This window comes from Balaenoptera physalus, assembly GCF_965194825.1.
Source record: "Balaenoptera physalus genome assembly, chromosome: 4".
NCBI lineage: Eukaryota > Metazoa > Chordata > Mammalia > Artiodactyla > Balaenopteridae > Balaenoptera > Balaenoptera physalus.
In genome coordinates this window covers 28480617-28501206 of record NC_138891.1, presented here as the reverse complement: position 1 = coordinate 28501206, position 20590 = coordinate 28480617, and the positions used below count along the sequence as shown (strand labels likewise).

The 20590-nt window shown below is 37.7% G+C and overlaps 1 protein-coding gene across 14 annotated transcripts in view; it reads left to right on the top strand.

The window, feature by feature from the left end:
* Nucleotides 1–236: 236 nt before the first annotated feature.
* Nucleotides 237–20590, top strand: part of LOC309660539 (phospholipid scramblase 4-like) — a 69477-nt gene continuing 49123 nt past the window's right edge. For 7 of the 14 annotated variants that reach the window (XM_082461357.1, XM_082461352.1, XM_082461355.1 and 4 more), the window contains exons 1-4: nucleotides 237–397; nucleotides 7989–8149; nucleotides 11564–11653; nucleotides 19400–19558. In XM_082461357.1, coding sequence (XP_082317483.1) covers nucleotides 8114–8149; nucleotides 11564–11653; nucleotides 19400–19558 — 285 coding nt within the window. In that variant the 5' untranslated portion in view covers nucleotides 237–397; nucleotides 7989–8113. Of the gene's footprint in view, nucleotides 398–6137; nucleotides 6312–7988; nucleotides 8150–11563; nucleotides 12450–19399; nucleotides 19559–20590 lie in introns of those variants that run through there. The other 7 variants (XR_014263444.1, XR_014263445.1, XR_014263446.1 and 4 more) reach the window with 3 other exon arrangements.

Sequence of the window (20590 nt, the reverse complement as noted above, 5' to 3'; positions counted from 1 at the left end):
AGAGGGAACCGTCGACTTGCTCTTATCTTTTTCTTCACCTCACATGTGAGCGGTGACAACTAGCTTTCCCTCTTTTCCTGTCCGCTGTGTTTTTTACTTGAAAGCCGGCTTCAGCGGCGGCCCGCGCCTCCAGAGGGCAGCGGACCCGCGGCGGCGGAGCACCCAGCGCGGGGGCGGGGCGGGGTGGGGCCACGCCCGCGTGGCCACGACCCCCGACCCCCGACCCCCGGCCCTCGACCCCCGGCCCCCGGCCGGCGGGGCTCTATTTGGTTTTAATTTGAAAATCCTCCTTTTCCTTCTCCCTTTCCCGGCCCCGTCCCTTTCTCTTTCCTCCCTGGATAAACTCAGACCCCCCACTCCTGGCGTCGCGGGTGCCGAGCGGACGGCGGGCCGGGAGGTGAGTAGGGCCGGGCGGGCGGAGAGCTGGGTCGCGGGAGCCGCGAGGAGAGGCCGAGGCCGGAGGCCGCCCCGCGCCACATCCTCAGGTGGTTCTCGAAGTTTCGGGGCCCCCGGGAGGGAGCGGTCTCTGGCGCTGAGTAGGGGTCGGGGTCCCTTGGATTTGAAGTCGGCGGCCGTGATCCCCAGACGGAGTCTGTGTTGGGGAGACCGTTGTGCCCGCGCAGAAGCGCGCCTCGGAGAGCGGGCTGCACTGCCTGGCCGCGCTGCGCCCCTTTCCCGCGTCTCCTGGCGCGCCTCCCGCCGCCCGGGGCCGCCCGCCACCCGCCTCCCGCGCGTTTCTGTCCCGCAGGCCGGGTCCCGCCGGATGCGACTCAGCTGGGGTCTCTGGCGGGTGCTCCTTCCGCGTAGCTCTGGGGAACAGGGTCAGGTCGACGCGCAGGTAAAAGGGTTTGTAATCACTTCTTGACGGGCCTGACGGGCGGGGGTTACAGGAAGAACCCATCTATTACTTTAGCATTCAGGCAAACTGGAGAGATGTAATTATAGCAGGATGCACTTACATGTAAAATGGAACTTATATTTCTAAACTTAGGTTTTCTCTTAATTTTATATTCTCTCTCTTTGTTTACCTCTACTGAGAACCTGCATTGAGTTTTAAATTTTATATCACATATTTAAAATTGGAGCCACCTAAACAGGTCCAGGTGAAGAAAGTATGTGTGTACTAGGTTCATTTCTCACCTACTTAAAGGGTTTTAAATCATTATTTTAAGTTGCACATCTCTCTGATAGGAACATACAGATAATCTTCTATTGTTCTGACATCATGTTTAATGGTAAAACACTACTATCATCTCCATCAAATTTGAAAAGGACAAGAATGTTCACCATCACACAATCAATGTGATAATATTGTGAATTGTACTGCCAAGCAAATTAGGTAGAACACGTTACTCTGATTGGAAAAAGAAGATGCAAATGACCTTCTTTATGCATAATATGGTTGTATTCCTTGAATATCCAAAGGAAACAACTGAAAAGCTATTTGAAAAACTAAGAAAATTTAGTAAACTGGATAACTACCTTTAATCTTAATCTACAGAAAACATTACATTTCCTGTATATAAACACCTAGAAAATAAAAAAAAACTTTTCAGGTTATCAACAAGGAACACAAAATATACAGGACCTATTTTTAAAAGATATAAAACTATAAGGGAAAATACTCTTAGGGATATTTATAAAAATACATGATGTTTATATACAGATATATCTATGAAAGTATGTAGCTTTTTTCCTCCTAAAGAAATGTATAAGTTAAATATAATCTTAGAATTTTTTTGGTTTGTTTTTCTAATTCCATTGTTTAGTTCATGTGGAAAAACAAATACTTGAGAATAGCCAGGATATTTTCAAAAATGAATCTATAAATAGCATTACACAGCTATAGTGATTAAAAGACAGTGGCATAAATTAGTCAACGTATTGGAACCCTTTAGAAGGAGAAGATATTTGTCTCAGAGTTACTGCTGGTAGGATTTAAACTTAGAGTTGCTGAATGCCACTTTTATTACCACATGTGTGGAGAGTCTGCATGAAAGTGAATCCTAGAGGGAAGGGAGACAAACCGAAGGATGGAGGGAGGCAGAATCCTGATAGCATCATCTGAGTCTTGGAATCTAGCCATGCTTGGGCTTTTCAGTTATGTGTATCAGTCAGTAATAATCCTTTTTCTTGATAACATTATTAGTTCTTGATTATTATTTTCATTATTATATATCATTATTAATTCTTAATAAATAACAGTTGTTCTTCAGCCTATTTTTTTAGGGTTTTTTTGAGTTTTCTAATTAAAGTATAGTTGCTCTACAATGTTGTGTTGGCTTCAGGTGTACAGCAAAGTGATATATATATATATATATGTTATTACAAAATATTGAGTATAGTTCCCTGTGCTACATTATAAGTCCTTGTTAGTTATCTGTTTTATGTGTAGTAGTGTGTATATGTTCCAGCCTATTTGAATTGAGTTGTAATTAATGACTGAAGAAGTCTGACTAGAACTTGCTTGCAGAGCAGAGGTAGAGTCACAGATGTGGAGGGCAAACTTGTGGTTGCTGGCGAGGGGGGTGGGGGGGTGCTGTCGGAGGGGATGGGTTGGGAGATTGGGATTGACATATACATACTGCTATGTGTAAGGGTAGATGACTGGTAGGGACCTGCTGTGTAGCTCGGGGAGCTCTTCTCAGTACTCTAGAATGACCTGTGTGGGAGGGGAATGTAAAGAAGAGTGGATATATATGTATGTGTGGCCAATTCACTTCTCTGTACAGTAGAAACTAACACAACATTGTAGATGAACTATACTCCAATAAAAATTTTTTAAAAAAATAAAAAAAAAGAAGCCTGACTAATACAATGGCATATAAAGTCATCTATTCTAGAACTTGGAATTTCAGGTCATTCTGATCTTACCCCAGTGTCTTTCCAAACTGAATATTGGCTAAGACTGGGCCATACTAATGAATAACACTTTCTCTTTATCCAGAAGTGAGCTGTAAGAACCAGTGCAGTTGTGCTGTTCCATCCACATGCATGCTTATCCCACAGTTCCCGCACAATATTTTTTTTTCCAAAGACGTGGAGAATGTTGTAGTATAATAGAGGAAATAAACAGAGCATTCTCAAGTGACCGGTTTATTCATTTTAGGAGAGAGTATGTATAATGAAATGCACTTTTGCTCAGAAATGAAAAGGGTCCTCTCTGCTATTGTCAAACTTGTTTTTATAAACTCCTATTTTATATTTTATTTTGGTACATCAGTCTTGAGTACTTTATTGTCAGGTCTTCATCGGTAAACCCCTTCCCTATGACAGTACAGTGTGTACTCAATTTTAGAGCATGGAAAATACATGTACTTGTTTTGTACCTGTAGTTTAGATATATAATTGACATCTTTGTGCTTTGGTGTTCCAAAAATGTTAAGGCTGTAATGAGTCACATTTACAATCATCAGTGTATTCTCTACAACGAATATGCTCCCTTAATTAAATCATGATGCTGGAAAAACACACACACACACACACACACGCACACACACACACAAAAAGACAATGGCATAGACCCAGGACCAGACAGGTTAATGAAAGAATAAAAGGGAAGCTGGCATTTTAAATCAGAGAGTGGCGATAAGGAGGAACATTTAATAGATCATACTTGGACAACAAGATACTTATTTGGGAAAATTAATAATAAAGCTGGAATTTTTCTTCAATCTTAACTCCCAAATATAGTCTACGTGACTTACTGATTTAAATCTAACCAGAAGTACTAGAAGAAAACCTGGGTGAATATGTGTACACAAGGGAATTAGGAAGGTGTTTATAAGCATGATATAAAAGCTAGAGCCCATTAAGTAAATACATGTTTGTTTTTAAACCTTTGCATGTGGGAGGAAAAACAGATACAAATGGGATGAAGAAAATTGCTAATATACCTACAAATTCATAAATGATTTTCAAAATCAACAACCCAGTTTGAGAATAAAGAGTGTGAATGCACAGCAAGAAAAATGCAAATGATAAGCCAAATAAAGATGCTAACCACACTAATTATCAGAGAAATTCAAATAAAAATAGGACATTTTATCTGTTGTTCTAATTTTGAAAGTCTGATGATACTATATCCTTACACATTCTAAGTGGAAATAGGAATTGGTAACATGATTTTATGATAATGTGTATTAACATTTTTTCTAGTTTTGAGATATAATTGATATACAGCATCGTATAAGTTTAATGTGTGCAGCATAATGATTTGATTTACATACATCATGAAATGATGACCACAATAAATTTAGTGAACATCCATCATCTCATATAGATACAAAACTGAAGAAATAGAAAAAAAATGTTTTTTACTTGTGATAAGAACTCAAGATTTATTCTTAACAACTTTCCTATATGATGTACAACAGTGTTAGTTATGTTTGTCATGCTGTACATTATATCTCTAGTACTTATTGTTTTGTAAGTGGAAGTTTGTACCTTTTTATTTCCTTCATCCAATCCCCCCTCTTCTTACTCCCCACCCTCCCCACGTGTGGTGATCACAAGTCTGATCTTTCTCTGAGTTTGTTTGCTTGTTTTTGAAGTATAATTGACCTACAAGACTTAAGTTAGTTCCTCGTACACAACATAGTGATTCGATATTTCTATACATTTCAAAATGATCACCATGATAAGTCTAGTTACTATCTATTGACATTTTTAAATGTTCACTTTTTTATTGGAATTTATCCTACAAAACATGCTTCCAAGCGGGCAAAAAAAAATCTGTGTTCCAAGTTGTTCACAGTAGGATTTTTTGTAATATTAAAAAATTGGAAACAATTTTATATCCATTGAATAGGATTTGGTCACATAATATGTGGTATATCCACACGTGAAATATTATGCAGTTAAAACTATTAGGTAGCTCTAAATGTTTTAACATAGACATGTCCAAAGTACATTATAAATTAAAACTAAAACAAATAAAAATATCAATTTTTACTTTGCTTCAATTTGTTCTTTTGTTTCCACTCTCTACTGTATGGTATATACAGTTTTTGTATATATAGGACATATCATTTGTGTTTCAGTAATATATGTTGTAGGATACCATTTTTATAAATAACAACCATAAATACTAATATATACAAAGATAAGGCTCTATCTTTATGTATTATACATAAATTTTATTTTTATTATTTTTTATGAGTATTTGTATTCTTTTACATGTTTCTATAATGTATGCATGTTTATAAAGAAAAAAATGTTTCTATTGTAATTGGAAAAACTAAAAGATCATGAGAGTTTTTGGTCACTATTTTGTACAAAATGATTTCTTCCTGGATATTTTAGTCATCATTCTCTATTAAGAAAGTATATTCTGGGGCTTCCCTGGTGGCACAGTGGTTAAGAATCTGCCTGCCAATGCAGGGGACACGGGTTCGATCCCTGTTCCAGGAGCATCCCACATGCTGCGAAGCAGCTAAGCCCGTACGCCACAACTACTGAGCCTCCGCTCTAGAGCCCGTGCTCTGCAAGAACAGAAGCCACCGCAATGAGAAGCCTGCACACCACAATAAGAAGAGTAGACCCCGCTTGCTGCAGCCAGAGAAGGCCCATGCGTAGCAACGAAGACTCAACGCAGCCAAAAATAAAAAACAAACAAATAAATTTATTTTTAAAAAAAGTATATTCTCTTACATAAGGCTTTCCTTTTACTGCCTATACAGTCATAGCTCAGTGGGGGGTGTGGGCTGCAGGATGGTTCCACAACACCCCACAGATAGAAAAACCCTGCATGCTCAGGTCCCTTATATAAAAGGTTATAGTACAATCGGCCCTCTCTATCTCTGGGTTTCTTATATGGAGGGCCAACTGTACACACACACACCCAACACATTTTCTGTTAAATATTTATCTTCTTCTGGCTTCTTCTTAAACATAATATTTCCCAGTTTGAACTTTTGATTTCTGCCCTCCCCAGTCCCCAACATTTTCCCACCATCTTCCTCTCTAGTTCAGCTAATGGCATCACCATCAGCTCCGGTACCCTGGCTTAAAAAGTGAGACTCATCCTCGACTCCTCTCTATACTTCGTCCATCAGCAACTCCTGTGGGTTCTGCTTCCACATCTTGTTAAGCATCTGATCACATCTGACCCTCTCTCGTGTCACCTCCCCAGTCTAAGCCAGCATCAGCTCCCACCTGGATTACTGCTGCTATTCCTCCTCCACTGCTTCTACTTCCGCCCCCTCAAGACAAAGTTTAAATCAGATTTGATCACTCCACTGATTAAAGCCCCCCAAAGACTCTCCAGCTGCAATTACAACAGATTCCAAACATTTTGCCATGAATTTCAGGTATGATCAGACCTCTGTCTCCACCTCTGACCTTGGTTCTCTTCTTTCCTTGTGTCCCAGTCACACCTGACCTTTTTCTCTCCTTTGAGAATCCCAAGCTCATTGCCATCTCAGGGCCTTTGCACTTACTTTCCTGTCTTTCTGGAACTCGCTTCCCACATTTTTAGTGTAATGCTTCCTTTCACAGTTCAGGTAGCTGAAAGGTCACCCGTAAGAGAGGCTTTCCTTTACCCTCCTGGAGCTCCCCATCCATGTTTTTCTTAAACCTTTTATTCTGTTTCCTTCATAACTGTTCTATCTAAATTTAATCTTAAATATTTGTTGACATGTTTTTTAATCTCACTCCACTAGAATATGCTCTCCCGAAGAGTGTCCATCTGGTTTACTGCTGTATTTTCAACACCTGTAGTAGTGCCTGGTACATAATAGGTAATCAGTAAATATTTGTTGAATTAATGAAGGAATGACTGAAAAGTAACTGGGGACAAAAAAATCATAGAACTTGTTACATATGTTACTAAGTAATAATATATATGTTTGTGTAAACATAGTAAACTATTAAAACACTTTATTTTTCAGTATTAGAATTCTTCAAAAATGTCAGCAGTTGGGTCTTTTGTGAACAAATTTTATTATGCTTTATTTCAAATGTGAATTATGTGATTGTTTTCTTATACAGGAATACCTTGAGTTCATTTCATTTTGAAATTGATTTTATGGTTTAACATTTGGATACTATGTCTATTCATTTACAAATATGAACATTACTATCTTCCTGTATTTGGTACAGAAAGGGTTAAAGGAGATTTATATTGGTCATATCTAAAGAAATATACATAAAACACATGAGGAAAACAAAGTAAAGAAAAATAAGAATAGGAAAGTAAGCCTGACAGAAGAGTTGATAGTAATAAAAAGCTCACCTTGATAGAGGAGGTCTGAAATGTGGGCCCTGAGTGTTCTAGCAACAGATATAAGGAGAGAAACACATTCATGGGACTTGGGTTTTCTATGAGATAAAAGTCAACCAGTTCTTTCAGAAATGCTGAGTTATTCCTGATACTGAGGCCAGGAGAAAATGTCTGCAATCTCTGTGAAAGGACAGGGTGTAACATGAAATGTGACCTCAACACCTTCCTTTCAGTAATTATAGTGACCTATGTTGTTTTAGGAAGAATAAGTCAAAATAGAGTCGCTAGTAAATTAAATCACCTCTAAGTGAATTATGTTAAGTATTTCTGTTGCTTTGTTTTGAACTTACTTAGAGCCACTTTCCAAAAAGGATATGGGGGAAAAAAAATCAGATTCACATCATATATGCCATGTTCTCCATACTGCATAATAGGACAAAGAATTTTCACTATCTTGGAAGGAATTTATCTATGTAAATAAGAGCGGTATCAGGTCAGCTGAACCACCAGCCTGAGAACTCAGTGCTTAAATCACAAGCACAGTATCATTGCTCAGTTTTATTTTTTTCATCTATGTTCAGCCTAAGAATTTACCATATGTATAGATTGATGCCTAGTATGTCATACATTATGTATTATGTGTTATAGTAAATATAGTTGTGTATTTTGTAGTGATTACATGCACTGATGTTTTAGCATACCAAAAAATTCAGTTCAGTTATCAAATTATTTTATTTCTCCATTGTGGTCCACCTCTCCCTCTAAGGCCTAGTACCCACAAACTTGATCAACCTATAGATGAAATGGAAGATAAAACAGAGTCCCTGGATTTAATACCTGATGCTCCTCCTGACTACAACTGCCACTTAAATTCATCAGATACAAATCCTGATGCCCCTCCAGAATACAATTCCTGTTTTGTACTTGGTAAGTTAAATAATCACCCCAACAGAAAGTGACACTGAGAGTTAAGGTTGCTCTTTTAATTAACTAATTCATTTCTTGATTCAATAAATAAATATTGAGCACCTACTGGATGCCAAGTAGTTTATTAGATGTCAAGTGGAACAGATTCCTGCCCTTAAAGAATTTACAGTCTCCTGGGGAAGGAAGTTGTAAAAACATTGATGGCATTCTCCACATTGTTAGGGAACTATGAAGCGAATATTGTAGGGGCACAGAAGACAGAGTAACTGATTGCCAGAGATGAGGAAAGCCCTGAGGAAGTAAAGTTCTGTTGGCACCATAAGGATTTTCTCAATCAAAAAATAAAGGTGGGAGAGGACCAAACCTGAGAGAAAGAAAAACATGTCCAAAAGCACCAGGTCATGAAGACCTGATGGTCTCTTGGGGACATGAGGAAGGCCTGTTTGGGTCAAATGGCAGAACCACAGAGAAATGGAGGTGAAGGGTCTTGAGTGCAGATAAGGAGCTGGCATCTTATCCTAGAGACCATGGAGAGCCTGCAGATGCTAATTAACAGGCCGTCAAGACTGTAAAGTATATATTTGAGTTTGTTTTCTCATCACCTCTCCAGCTTCTGGCACAGGGTTCAATGCATAATGGGTGCTCAATGAATGTTCAGTGACCAGCTGGTTGATAGCTAATAAGACGGCTCTAGGGACCAGTGTGAAGGGATCACTGGAACAAAGAAAACAAGAAAAGGGAGACTAGTTAACAAGAGTCCCAACTGGATGAGGCTTAGTAACAGTATCAAGAAGAGAGGCAAAAACTTACAGTTTGAAAAAAAATCCTCTATGAGACGATGCAAAGATATTATGTCTTTCTAGAAATAAGATCCTGTAGCTCAGGCAGCCTTTGCTTCTGCAGTGTTTTCTGAAAACAGCAGAGCTTCCTTTTCCCCTTTGCCTCGTGTATGTATGTTGTCTGGATCTGATCCAGTATAACCCCAAATTATTGGGTCAACACCTAAATCCAAGGTCTCGACAATCTGACATTATATAGTCAATATCATTTCTCAATACCTCAGTGTCTTTCAACATGATTTATCTTTCTTTTTTTAATGGAGATATAGTTCACATACATAAAATTCACCATTTGAAAGTATGCAAGCCAGTGGTTTTTAGTATGTTCACAAGGTTGTACAACCATCACCACTGTTTAAATCCAGAACATTTTCATCACCTCCCATTAACAGTCACTCCACATTTTGTCCTTCCCCTGGCAACCAATGATCTACTTGTATCTGTATAGTTTTGCTTATTCTGGATATTTCATATAGGTGGAATCATAACACAGGTGGCCTTTTATGCCTGCTTCTTTCAGCATATTTTTGTCAAGGTTTATCCATGTTGCAGCATGTGTCTGTACATTATTCCTTTTTATGTTGAATTGTATTCCATTGCATAAATACCTTGATTCTTCATTGATCACTTCATGAACATTTGGGTTCTTTCCACTTTTTGGCTACTATGAATAATGTTGCTATGGCCATTCACTTTTAATGGCAGATTTTAAGTTTTAGGAAAAAAATTCTAATTGTTTTTTAAAGTGTAGTTTAATACTAAGTGCATCAAAATAGTGTGAATTTCATTTGATAATATAAAAATGTAGATTTCTGGCCATCTATTTAATCAGAATCTCCGAGGCAGATCTTACAAAAGAAAAACATCCTATCTTGTTGATTCTTATCAACAGCTAAATTTGAGAAACACTGTTCTAACATCGTGTTTCCCAACCTATACATCCATGAGTAGACGGTGAAACTAATTTAGTAATTTTCAATCAATAATTTCTTGAAACAAAAAATGGTGAGCATATTCAAAGTTAGTAAAAAAACACAAATGTCATCAAGGCTTCAGCCAGTTTTATAGGTCAGATCTCAGCTAGAATCTCCTGCTAACTTGGAGTTTGTTTTATTTACTTTTAGCTAAAATAGATCTGTAATAAAATCTGAGAATGAAATATTCATCCTTGTTTCATTTATTTTGTTTTCAACTATGATACTTTTTAAAAAACATCTCTGTTAAAATTTTTTTTAAAAAAATTAAAAAACTTTACTTGTCCACAAGCCCCCATTTATAAAAATAAATAAAAATTTAAAAACATCTCTGTTGGCTGGGATTGAGAGGAGAGGATGTTTTTTGTCGTGGATCTGCCTTTCTTTTACATTTTGTTCTGGCCTTTCCTAGAAGGTCAGAGAAAGGCAACTGTGGTTCTCCCTCTCCCAGAGCTTCAGGTAAGGCTCTGCAATGTTAGGAATAACTTAGAGTTTATTAAGTACCCCTTTGTAGTCGACCAGAGCCCAGTTACCTACGTAAATAAGCCAATTATTTTAAATCCAAGAAAGTAAATCAAATTTCGAGATAAAAGTATTCAGATCTTATTTTTTAAGAACTATAGATACTTCCCAGCAGTATGGATAGTCTCATGTCTAAATGCTGGTAATTCTTCAAATTTTAAGCAGTCCTTATGAAATGTTTGTAGAGAGTTACTGATTCTTCTCCAGTAAGTGTCCGGGGATCCTGCTTCTTGACAAGGCTTCCTCTCACACGGAGGGGGTAAAATGTTCCTTGTTATTGCTGGCAGGAGTTCAAGGCTCCTTACTAGGCCTGCACGGATACCATCCTGGCTGGGAGAGGGGAGAGCAGAAAGGAGATGGCATCACTGCTGCTTTTTAGAGACATTTAATAAAAGAAAAACAAAATCTGAAGTCATACATTAGCGGTACCCTCATACTAATTCATGATTTTGAGTGCTTGTCTTAAGCGTTGTGTCTGTTTAAGGAAAACTGGTTTCCTTGACTGTGATCTTTCTTATATTGACAAAGTTAAAATTTAGCTAATCCCTGGTTGGAGGAGAGCTGTGTGAGAACCAGACGATGAGGGTATAAACAAGTGACTGAGTCAGAGACGGTACAGCATAGTCTGTAAATCATCACTTTGAAGTTAAAATGTGACTTCAAATCCCAGTGTTACCACTTAATATCTATGTGAACTTGAACAATAATGATAGAGGATATAAAAATAGAAATTTGCATAGTGCTAATTTTATGCCAGACCCTGTGCTAACCCTGCAGCAGCTTTATTTGATAGGCATAGAGAGGCTAACAAGTTACTTAATCTCCTTAACCTTAGTTTTTGCACTTATGAAATGGGCATAATTATCTCACAAGGTTTAAGAAGATTAAATGAGTTAATAATCTGGAAATCCTCCAACTACATTTTTGATACACAGCCCTTCGCTTGGAAAATGGAACTTCTTGTTATTTTTAAGAACCTGTCATGTGACCCGTGTAATCTCCACATAAAAATTCATGCTAAGTTTCAGTGTATTATAGTTTTAACCATATATAATTCTTTCATTTGTTTTTGACTGCAGGGCCCCCAGACCAGCTGTCCCTCCACCTGCATGCTACCCAGGAGGCTTGCCAGCTGGTGGCACCCATCCTATACAGTACCAGCCTGGCAGGTATCCTTCACCAATCAGTCTGCTCCAACAACGTGGAGCCAGCTCCTATGCCAAACTGCCCTTCTGGTCTGGTCTGGAATACTTAGGTACTCCACACAAATCCAAATTGTTTTCTTATGAAATATGACCTTAGGGATTCAGCAAGAAGAAATACAAAGCTGAAGAGAGTGGATAAAGGTGATGGGTCAGTGATGACAGGTGTCTAGTTTCTGAGACTGTAAAAGTGGTGGTACTAATTTCAGAAATGTAAAGGAGGATAGGGATATTTTAGTGGGAAGAGTGTGGATTTCATAAAGAATGCAGGTTGTAAGATATTCAAGATGTCTTCTTGAAGGAAATTAGAAAAATAGGAGTAGGAATAGAAAAATGCTATGGTAGGTGCTAGTTGGGGTGTCATTTACCAGGAAGTAAGAGTGAACATGAAGAAAGGTGACATGAAAGAAACGGAACACTTAGTGGCCAAACCATCAAGTGCCTTGGCCCCTTGCTTTCCCTCACCACCCATAATTTCATTAGCCACTCCAGCCCCGACAAATACCTGATACCTTAGGAAAAATGAGGTGACTACCAAGCACATATAGCTTCAAGCCAAGTCCATGAGACCCCCTCCCACAAAGTGGTGATCCCCTAAATCCCTTCTATATAAAAATTACAGAACCACCCTGAAACCTTGGTCAGAAACTTGGGGGATAGGCAGGTTTGGTGAACAAAATGGTATAAATTCAAAAACTGTACCCTAAGATAAAGCTATTATTGGAAACTCCTGTGTAATCTTGACCCCTTTGGTTTTGGAAACAGGAGGTTTTGAAGTTCACTGTGAGCAAGAGACTCTAATTCAATACTTGTCTCCCAATACAGTCAATAAAATATTCCTTGAGGTTGACAAGTTCCTCTTTGCAATTCAATATATTATTAATCTTGTACATTACAAACTATTTATACTATAGAAATGATGTGTGAAATGGAATACAGTTGGATCAGGAAATTGGAATTTCCAGAAGGCAAAAATTTTATTAAACTATCTCTTTGTTAAATAACTATAAAATACACATAAAAGTCATTAAATTGCTAGAGTAAACCCCTTTATTACATCAGAAGCTTATAGAATATTTATAGTAAATACGTTTTAGAAAATCTTTTTTATACTTGCACAATGATACAGGAATTTGTCCTTGCAAGCCTAGGGTCTCCTAGACCATTTCCCTTGTTTCTTAAAATTGTATACCTTTAAATTTGTTTATTTAAGTTAAAAAAAAAAGTTGTTTAACTTTTTCTATTACCCTGACAGAGGTTAAATGATAGATATGATGGGTTCACTTTTCCCTTTCAGAAATGGTTTGAGTTAAAAAAAAACAAAACCAGAAATAAACAGAAGATAAAACAGGCTTTGGAGCCAGACAATATGGTTTTTAATTCTGACTTTATCCCCTACTAGTTCTGCAATCTTGAACACATTTTTTAACCTATTGGTACTTCAATTTCTTCATTTATAAAATAGTATCAGTACTAACTATCCCTACCCTGTTAGGCATTATGAGAATTGTTGACGTGTAATATAATTCCTGGCACATAGGAACCACTGAATGGATGAGAACTGTATTGATGCTGTTCAGGTAAAATGCTTCCTTGAGTGTGAATGGAAGGCACACACCCAATCATTTTTCTAGATCTTCCCTAGACTTCTGAGATCTCATGTGGAGGATATGTAGAGCCTTATCAGGACCCGTGAGTGGAATTCTGTCCAACATAGCAGGATTATGTGGTTTCTGAGGCTTGAGTTTGCCAGGGACTCCATTAACTTCTCAAATAACTACTCCTTAAATAGCCACAGTTTGTTATGGGGTAAATTCCTTCCATACTGAAGAGCTTCATATCTTTAGGATATTTTGCCCAGCAGTGGACATTTTACCAAGTCTGAATATGTTTTATCTTTTAATCCTAGATTTTAAGAGCCTAGAATATTTTTAAAGGGATGATAAACCATTTTAGTGGCCACTTTTGAAAAATTGTAAGACATGTTCAGATCCACCCCCCTCCCATCTGGTTGTGTTTTCATAGAGGAAAAAGTCTTGAATTAAGCATGGATTGTGTTCTCTCTACCCTCCTGTAATCAACGACATGACTAAACATTCATGCTCAGTTAAGTCACTTTCAATCTTATTCATTTCAAAATCTATTCATTAACTTATTCACCAAATTCATTAACTTGTTCATTAACTTATACAACAGATATTTAAGGAAATATGGCATTTCAGTCAATGTTCTGTGTTCACAAATTAGGAACGATGTAAAATTGTATAAGGTATGATTGGTCTGTCCTCAAGGAGATTTCTTTCCTTTTGCTAGAAGGACTCAAGTGTAATAGATAATGGGCCTGTCAAATGTCCCTCTTGGGGGTAATTCAGAAGTAAAACTAAGATAGAAAGTTTATCTAATGGTATTCCCAACCTCTCTTTCCTCTCTTGTGCCCTAATCCTAGTCGTGTTTCCTGCCCTCTCCAACCTTTTCCTAATCAAAGTGTGCGCTAAGGGAAGACGTTGGTGTTTAGTAACTCAAGTGAATGGCAATCATTATCTTACTCTCTCAGAAGTACCTGTGAAATGATATAAAATTGGACATTCCTATATAAGGTCCACTAGCTGATTCACTCTCCCGAAGCCACTGAGAAAAGTGGCTTCTCTATGGCTGGTCCATGTTAAACTGTCCTGAACTTCCTGACAAGTCCAGTCTGTGGAAGACATGTCAAAGGTATCAGTGAGTATGGACTGAGGAGACTGAGCTAGGAGCAATCTATGTCAACACAGCTTCTTCTCAATGTGGTTACTGCAGCAGGAAGGTGATTTTCTGATATTTTAGATAAATGTTTCAATCTTTTACGGTAGAACTGGAGGAAGGTGTTTTTCCTATCTGGACAGCTCTGCGAATAACCATCTGATCAGGTGCAGATAGGCTAATTTCACTTGAAAAAATATATATTTAATTAATTCTATTCATATTAAAGATACTTTAAAAATCAATTAATATGCTGTAATACATCTATCTTCAATTTCTTTCCTAATGCTAACTTGTTTTAATTCTATTATTTCTCTCTCTCCTAATTGCTTTTTTCTATCCCAATAGTTGGACAGCACACACGTTCTTTGGCGTTTTGAGCTTCTGGAGAGTATGTATAATCCAGTAATGTTCAGCAATATTTGAATCAGGTTTGAATCAGCAACATTTGAATCAGAATTATCTAATATCCACTTTCTTCTTTAGATTAATCAATTTTTAGTGGTTCAAAGAGGAAAGATTGTCCTTTAGAAACTAAGGAAATTGTTTTGTATAATTTTATTTATTTGTAAATCAGGTAATCATCAGATCTTATATATTATTTGGTCCTACACTTAGTCCTTCTCTCCACCCCCATCATTCACCTTTTATAGATGAGCGGGGGGGGGGGGCGGGGGGGGGGGAAAGAGCAGAAAAACTAAATGACTTAGCAAGAGAAAAGCAGAATCTAGATTTACTGAATTCCAGTCCATGGTCCTTGCTTTGGAAGTAGGAGAAATGAGGACAATCAACATGAAGCCTGTCCTTTATCAGTAAAGCATTCCTGACCCTTAAAGCAACAACTCTACACATTAGTTGGGCTACAGCATAGAGCTTTTAACTCTTCTTGGTCCTTTTTCTATTTGCAAGTTGCAATGATATTGATCATCTTACCGCAGTTCACGAGCTGACTATTTCATGATGCAAAGTATAATCTCATTAAAATATTTTTATAAGTCAAGTTTTCTGAATACAAGTATTACATAAAACATGATCAGTCTTATTCAATATGGTTTCCATCTTTGTTGTTATGTGAAAAAAACATTTTTAAACCATTTTGCCCTGAGCTTAAAATAAATGTTTTAAATTCTAAAGGACTTATATACTTGTAAGTGTTATAAAATATTTTGATGTTTGAATCAATTGTGTATGTTTCAAATAAAATTTTTAAAAAGCTGTTTTTCTTTATACCCTAAGAAATGCTGCACAAATACTTCTTGAGGACCATTTTCACTACTTCTAATTTAAGATGGCTCTCTCATTTCGTTTTTTAATGATGGCAGGTTTTGAAACTAATTATAGATACCATGCTAAAAACAACCTGGACAAGATAGTTTACATTGTAACTGAAGACAGTCGCAGCCAGCTTTATTCAGAATGCTGCTGAGACACTGAGGCCCTCGGGTCATTGACTGTATGGACCCAGAAGTCATGACAATGCAAGAGACCTTTCAGATGCACCAACTTCTGTTGTCCCTGCCCCAGGCAAGAAGTCAGAAAATGGAAGTCTAATCCATTGTTTCTTCCTGATCCAACCCTTCATCACATGGCTATGCTCCTTCCAAAACTACAGAGGAGGGGATTTCCACTGGCTCTGCCAGTCAGAATGGAAGATTGGTGGGGAGGGAGAAACCAAATTATTTCACCTAAGAAAAATCACAAAGGGCTTTTTCTTATGGGTTCATGCCCTTCAGTGGTAATTGGTGGGTCAAGCACAGATTAAAGTTGTTTAGTCAGTGACCACAATTCTATCAGTTGTGTCTACTGAATTAGAAATTTACCTATCACCTGGAACAGTAGTCACACATTTATCTAAATGTCTCTTTGGATCCCTAGATAAGGTGTTGCTAAGCATACACTTATGCTTTTAGAATTAGAAGAGATTTTAGGTAACTTTACACTACCCATCACAACCCAATGTCTTGCTACAGATTAAAGAAAGAGTGGTTCAGAAAGATTTAAGTGCCTGATGATAGTGTTACGTTCGGCAGGTGGCAGTGCAAGAACTAGAAAGCAGATGTTCTGGGTTAAAGTTTGTTACTCTTCTATAACCTGTGCAGCTCTAGGAAGATTGTTTGCTGCAAGGAGAAGAAAAGCAGCTTTAAATAGCGACCAACCAGAATTTTGAATTCTACGTATGTTACCTACTTAAATGTGTACAGTTTACTTAACCTCTTTCGGCCTCAGTGTTCTTATACATAAAATACATATAATAATACCCCACGGAATTACTTTTAAAAGACATGTTAAGTATGAGCATTTACTAAATGTTAGTGTATTAATGTAAATAAATTAATATTAATTTATATATTTACATTAATTAATATATTTACATTAATACATTAACATTTAGTAAATGCTGATACTTAATAATTATGGGTTTTTAAAAATTTATTTATTTAATTTATTTATTTTTGGCTCTGTTGGGTCTTCGTTGTTGTGCTCAGGCTTTCTCTAGTTGCAGCGAGCGGGGGCTACTCTTCGTTGAGGTGCGCAGGCTTCTCATTGCAGTGACTTCTCTTGTTGCAGAGCACGGGCTCTAGGCACGTGGGCTTCAGTAATTGTGGCACACGGGCTCTAGAGCGCAGGCTCAGTAGTTGTGGTGCACGGGCTTAGTTGCTCCGCAGCATGTGGGATCTTCCCGGACCAGGGCTCGAACCCATGTCCCCTGCATTGGCAGGCGGATTCTTAACCACTGCGCCACCAGCAAAGCCCAATAATTATGTGTTTTGATTTTCTATAAAATGGAGATAATAATAGTACATATCACCTGGATTTTTTTGACGATTAAATAGTAAATAAATGTTAACTGCTCAGAACAGCACCTGGCACATAGTACAGTGCTCAAAAAATGTTAGTTGTTGTTTCCAGGTATCATACTTTATCATTACTGTTTTTGTAATAATAACCTTGTATTTAGGATGAATCTTCACTTCTAATCCTTGATTCTTTTGGATATTCTAGGAATATCCAAAAGATATTTGTTTCATATTCATGGCTTGGTTTTCTTCTCATATCCTGTAAGTGCAGCCTTCTAAGATTAAAGTAAGCCATGATGTAGTAAAGCTAATCAAAATGACAAGCCTACTCAATTTATGGAACATTTATCCCATGATAGATTTTTTTCTGATTTCTCTAGTTTTACTTGTATTCGTGGTGTGTTTGTGTGTGTGTGTGTGTGTCTTTAGTTCTGTGAAGTTGTATCACTTGTGTAGATTCCTGTATCCACCACCACAATACAGATACCCAACAGTTCAGCACTATAGAAATTCCCTTTTATAACCACAGCCACAGTAAAGTTAGAAAGGGAACTGGCTGTTTTATAGCAGGTGGTAATCAAGCTTTCACTGTGTCCTAAAGGAAAACGTGGCCCCATCCTTCAAAGTTCCTCCCTGCAAAGACATTCTTGAAGAGTAGGAGTGAAGTGCCAGAGATCCATGGAGGACTATCTCTCCCAACAACAGTTTCCCTAGTTCTTTAGTGAGTTAAGAAGCACATCTAGGTGGTGTGTATGTGTACACATATAAATGTAGCATCTTCGCCTCTGTCACTGCTTCATTTGCAGCTGGAGGTGCAGTGTCCTCCTGGCATCACCACTGGCTTTGTCGTGGAACACTGGAACCTGTGAAGGGTGGTGTACAGCATCCAAAAAGAGAAGAAAGAAAATGTGAGTGCATGGGCCGTGCTCCACCTACAGCTGTGGTTCGGATTCTGTTTTTGAGGTAACCTAATGTTAACATAATGTATTTAGAATTTTCTGTACGTGGGGTAACCAACTTCAGAATGATATTGTTTCAGTCCACTTTCTCATGTTAAATGAATTGAGGTTTATAATATCACTTATAAAATGAGTATAGTAGTATGGTTAAAGAGTTAATTAACCATCTGACATCAAAACATTTTCAAAGATTGCTAATGGATTGCATGGTATTTTTCCAAAATGTGAGCTCTTTTTTTATGATTTCAGCAGTTGATAAAGGTAAAAAGAGTAATAACTCATTAAAAACCTAATGAGAGAAATAGCTTGACCTAATCTATTTTTTTAGTACAGGTAAAACTCATAATAGGTCATATTATAGCATTTTTTCAGTTAAAAAAACCCCAACATTGCCTTTATTTCAGTGGCTACAAATCATTCCTTATTGTCTAACAAATTTGACAAAAGAAATTCATAGAAATATTTCCTGGATTTTTTTAAAGATTCCTTTCTGAATGCCTTACAATCCAGCTAAGTTCATCATGTACATCTAGTAAACTTTTCGAGTTCCCATTTTATTTCACCGTATCATCAAGCATTGCTTATGTGATAAAAAGGCCATTGTAGCAAAAAGAAAATGTGGATGAACTGAAGTGTGGGGAGAAAAGAGTGTATTATTCCCATGACCAAGTGACATTAGCATATTTACCCTATAGCAAGTGCCAGGGTCCCCATTTTAGAAGCAGAGTCCTTGTGGTGTCCTAGGATACCTTAAAGAAGACAGTGAATTTAACCTACAGAAGCTTGTGTGATTATATGGATTGTGTGAAGTGCACAGCACCATACATACCTCCTTGCTTTTTCATGTGGCTTCCTGAACTGGAGGAGATTTCCTCCCAATCCCCAGTCCTAATCCTTTGCTATGTTGAAAAGAATTTAGGAATTAGTTCACATCATACCTCTTGACACAAGTTCCCCCTAATGCTTCATTTAAGGATGAAGAAAGAGCATTGGCCTGATAATTTTAAGATGTAGTCCAGCTTAGCTCTTAACTAGTTGCATAGTACCTAACCTTTCCTAACCCTTAACCCTTTCTTCATTTGAAATTACATAACTTCTATGTCCTTTTCATGCACTGTTTTTATGCTATCTCAATATAAACTGCTTCTAATTAGAAGATTAAAACATGTATTTTAACACTTTTCAATCATCACAAAGTCTCATTCTTGTCTTTCTAGGTCAAATCACTCAATGGTGTATCCAACGTGGGCAGTATTACTCGGAAGTGGAATGGTTTGTTATCTGCAATGAGCGATGCTGACCACTTTGAAGTTCACTTCCCATTAGACCTGGATGTGACGAAGAAAGCCATCTTTTCTGGAGCTTGCTTCCTCATGGTAAGTCTGTCGCTTTTGAGTTATCTTGAAAATGTTATCCTTTCTCATGAGAAGTAGTACAGGGTGCTGGGAAGGGAATAAATGTGACAACTAGGACATCTCCTGACTCCGCCACTCACTAGGTACATGACTTGTGACAAGATTCAATTGAAAAGGTCAGTCAGTAAATTTTAGTTATTTATTAACCTACACCGAAGCCAAGGGCAGTGTCTAGTACATCTGAAATGCTCAATGAATGTTGAATAAATGAATGACTGAATGAATAAAAGTCCTGTTGTTTGTAAGACATTGCTAGGTATTTAAGGAGACTCAAAGATGAACAGAATAGTACTCTATCCCTCAGCAAGTGTAAAGCAAGAATATATAATTAAAGTATGAAGCTCACCAAGAGTTATTGATATAAAATAATTAACCAGTTTGTACATGTGTGTCATATGATTCTCAAAACTACATCATGAGACAGGTATCAGTTAATCGTACTTTTTAGAGACAAAGCTGAAATTTCATTAGGAGTTCATAGTAGGCAGATGGGGTGCTGAGGAATCTCTTCCCTCAGATGTAATTGTAATGAAGGGAGTTGGAAAGAAAGGGAAAAACATGAAAGGTCCTGGAAGAGAGGATGCAGAACAGGTAGAATTTAGCTGATACAAGAGCTGTTGAGCTCATGAGTCTCAAAGTTCCATCAGAAACTTGGTGAGGCAGCCTGCTGTCTTAACCCTGTTCGCCCAGTCCCCTGATAGGCTGGTGGTCATTGTCACTGGTGTGTGTGGCAGAGCAGGGGGAGGTGCTAGGGCTGGGATGACTGTGGCTTATCCACTCTTGAGGTTAAAGCTGTATTCAGTTTACTCAGCCTTGTGTGTATCTTAGAGCGTCTATCCATGTAACATTTTCTGGATTCTACGGAACCAAAATATGTGTGCCCTAACATAACACATTATAAGGCAAATGATTTATGCTGGAAACCTATATATAAGTGTAGCTTTAAAAAAAAATAGTAAGTTCTAAATGCATTATGTAATTAGATAGCTTAAT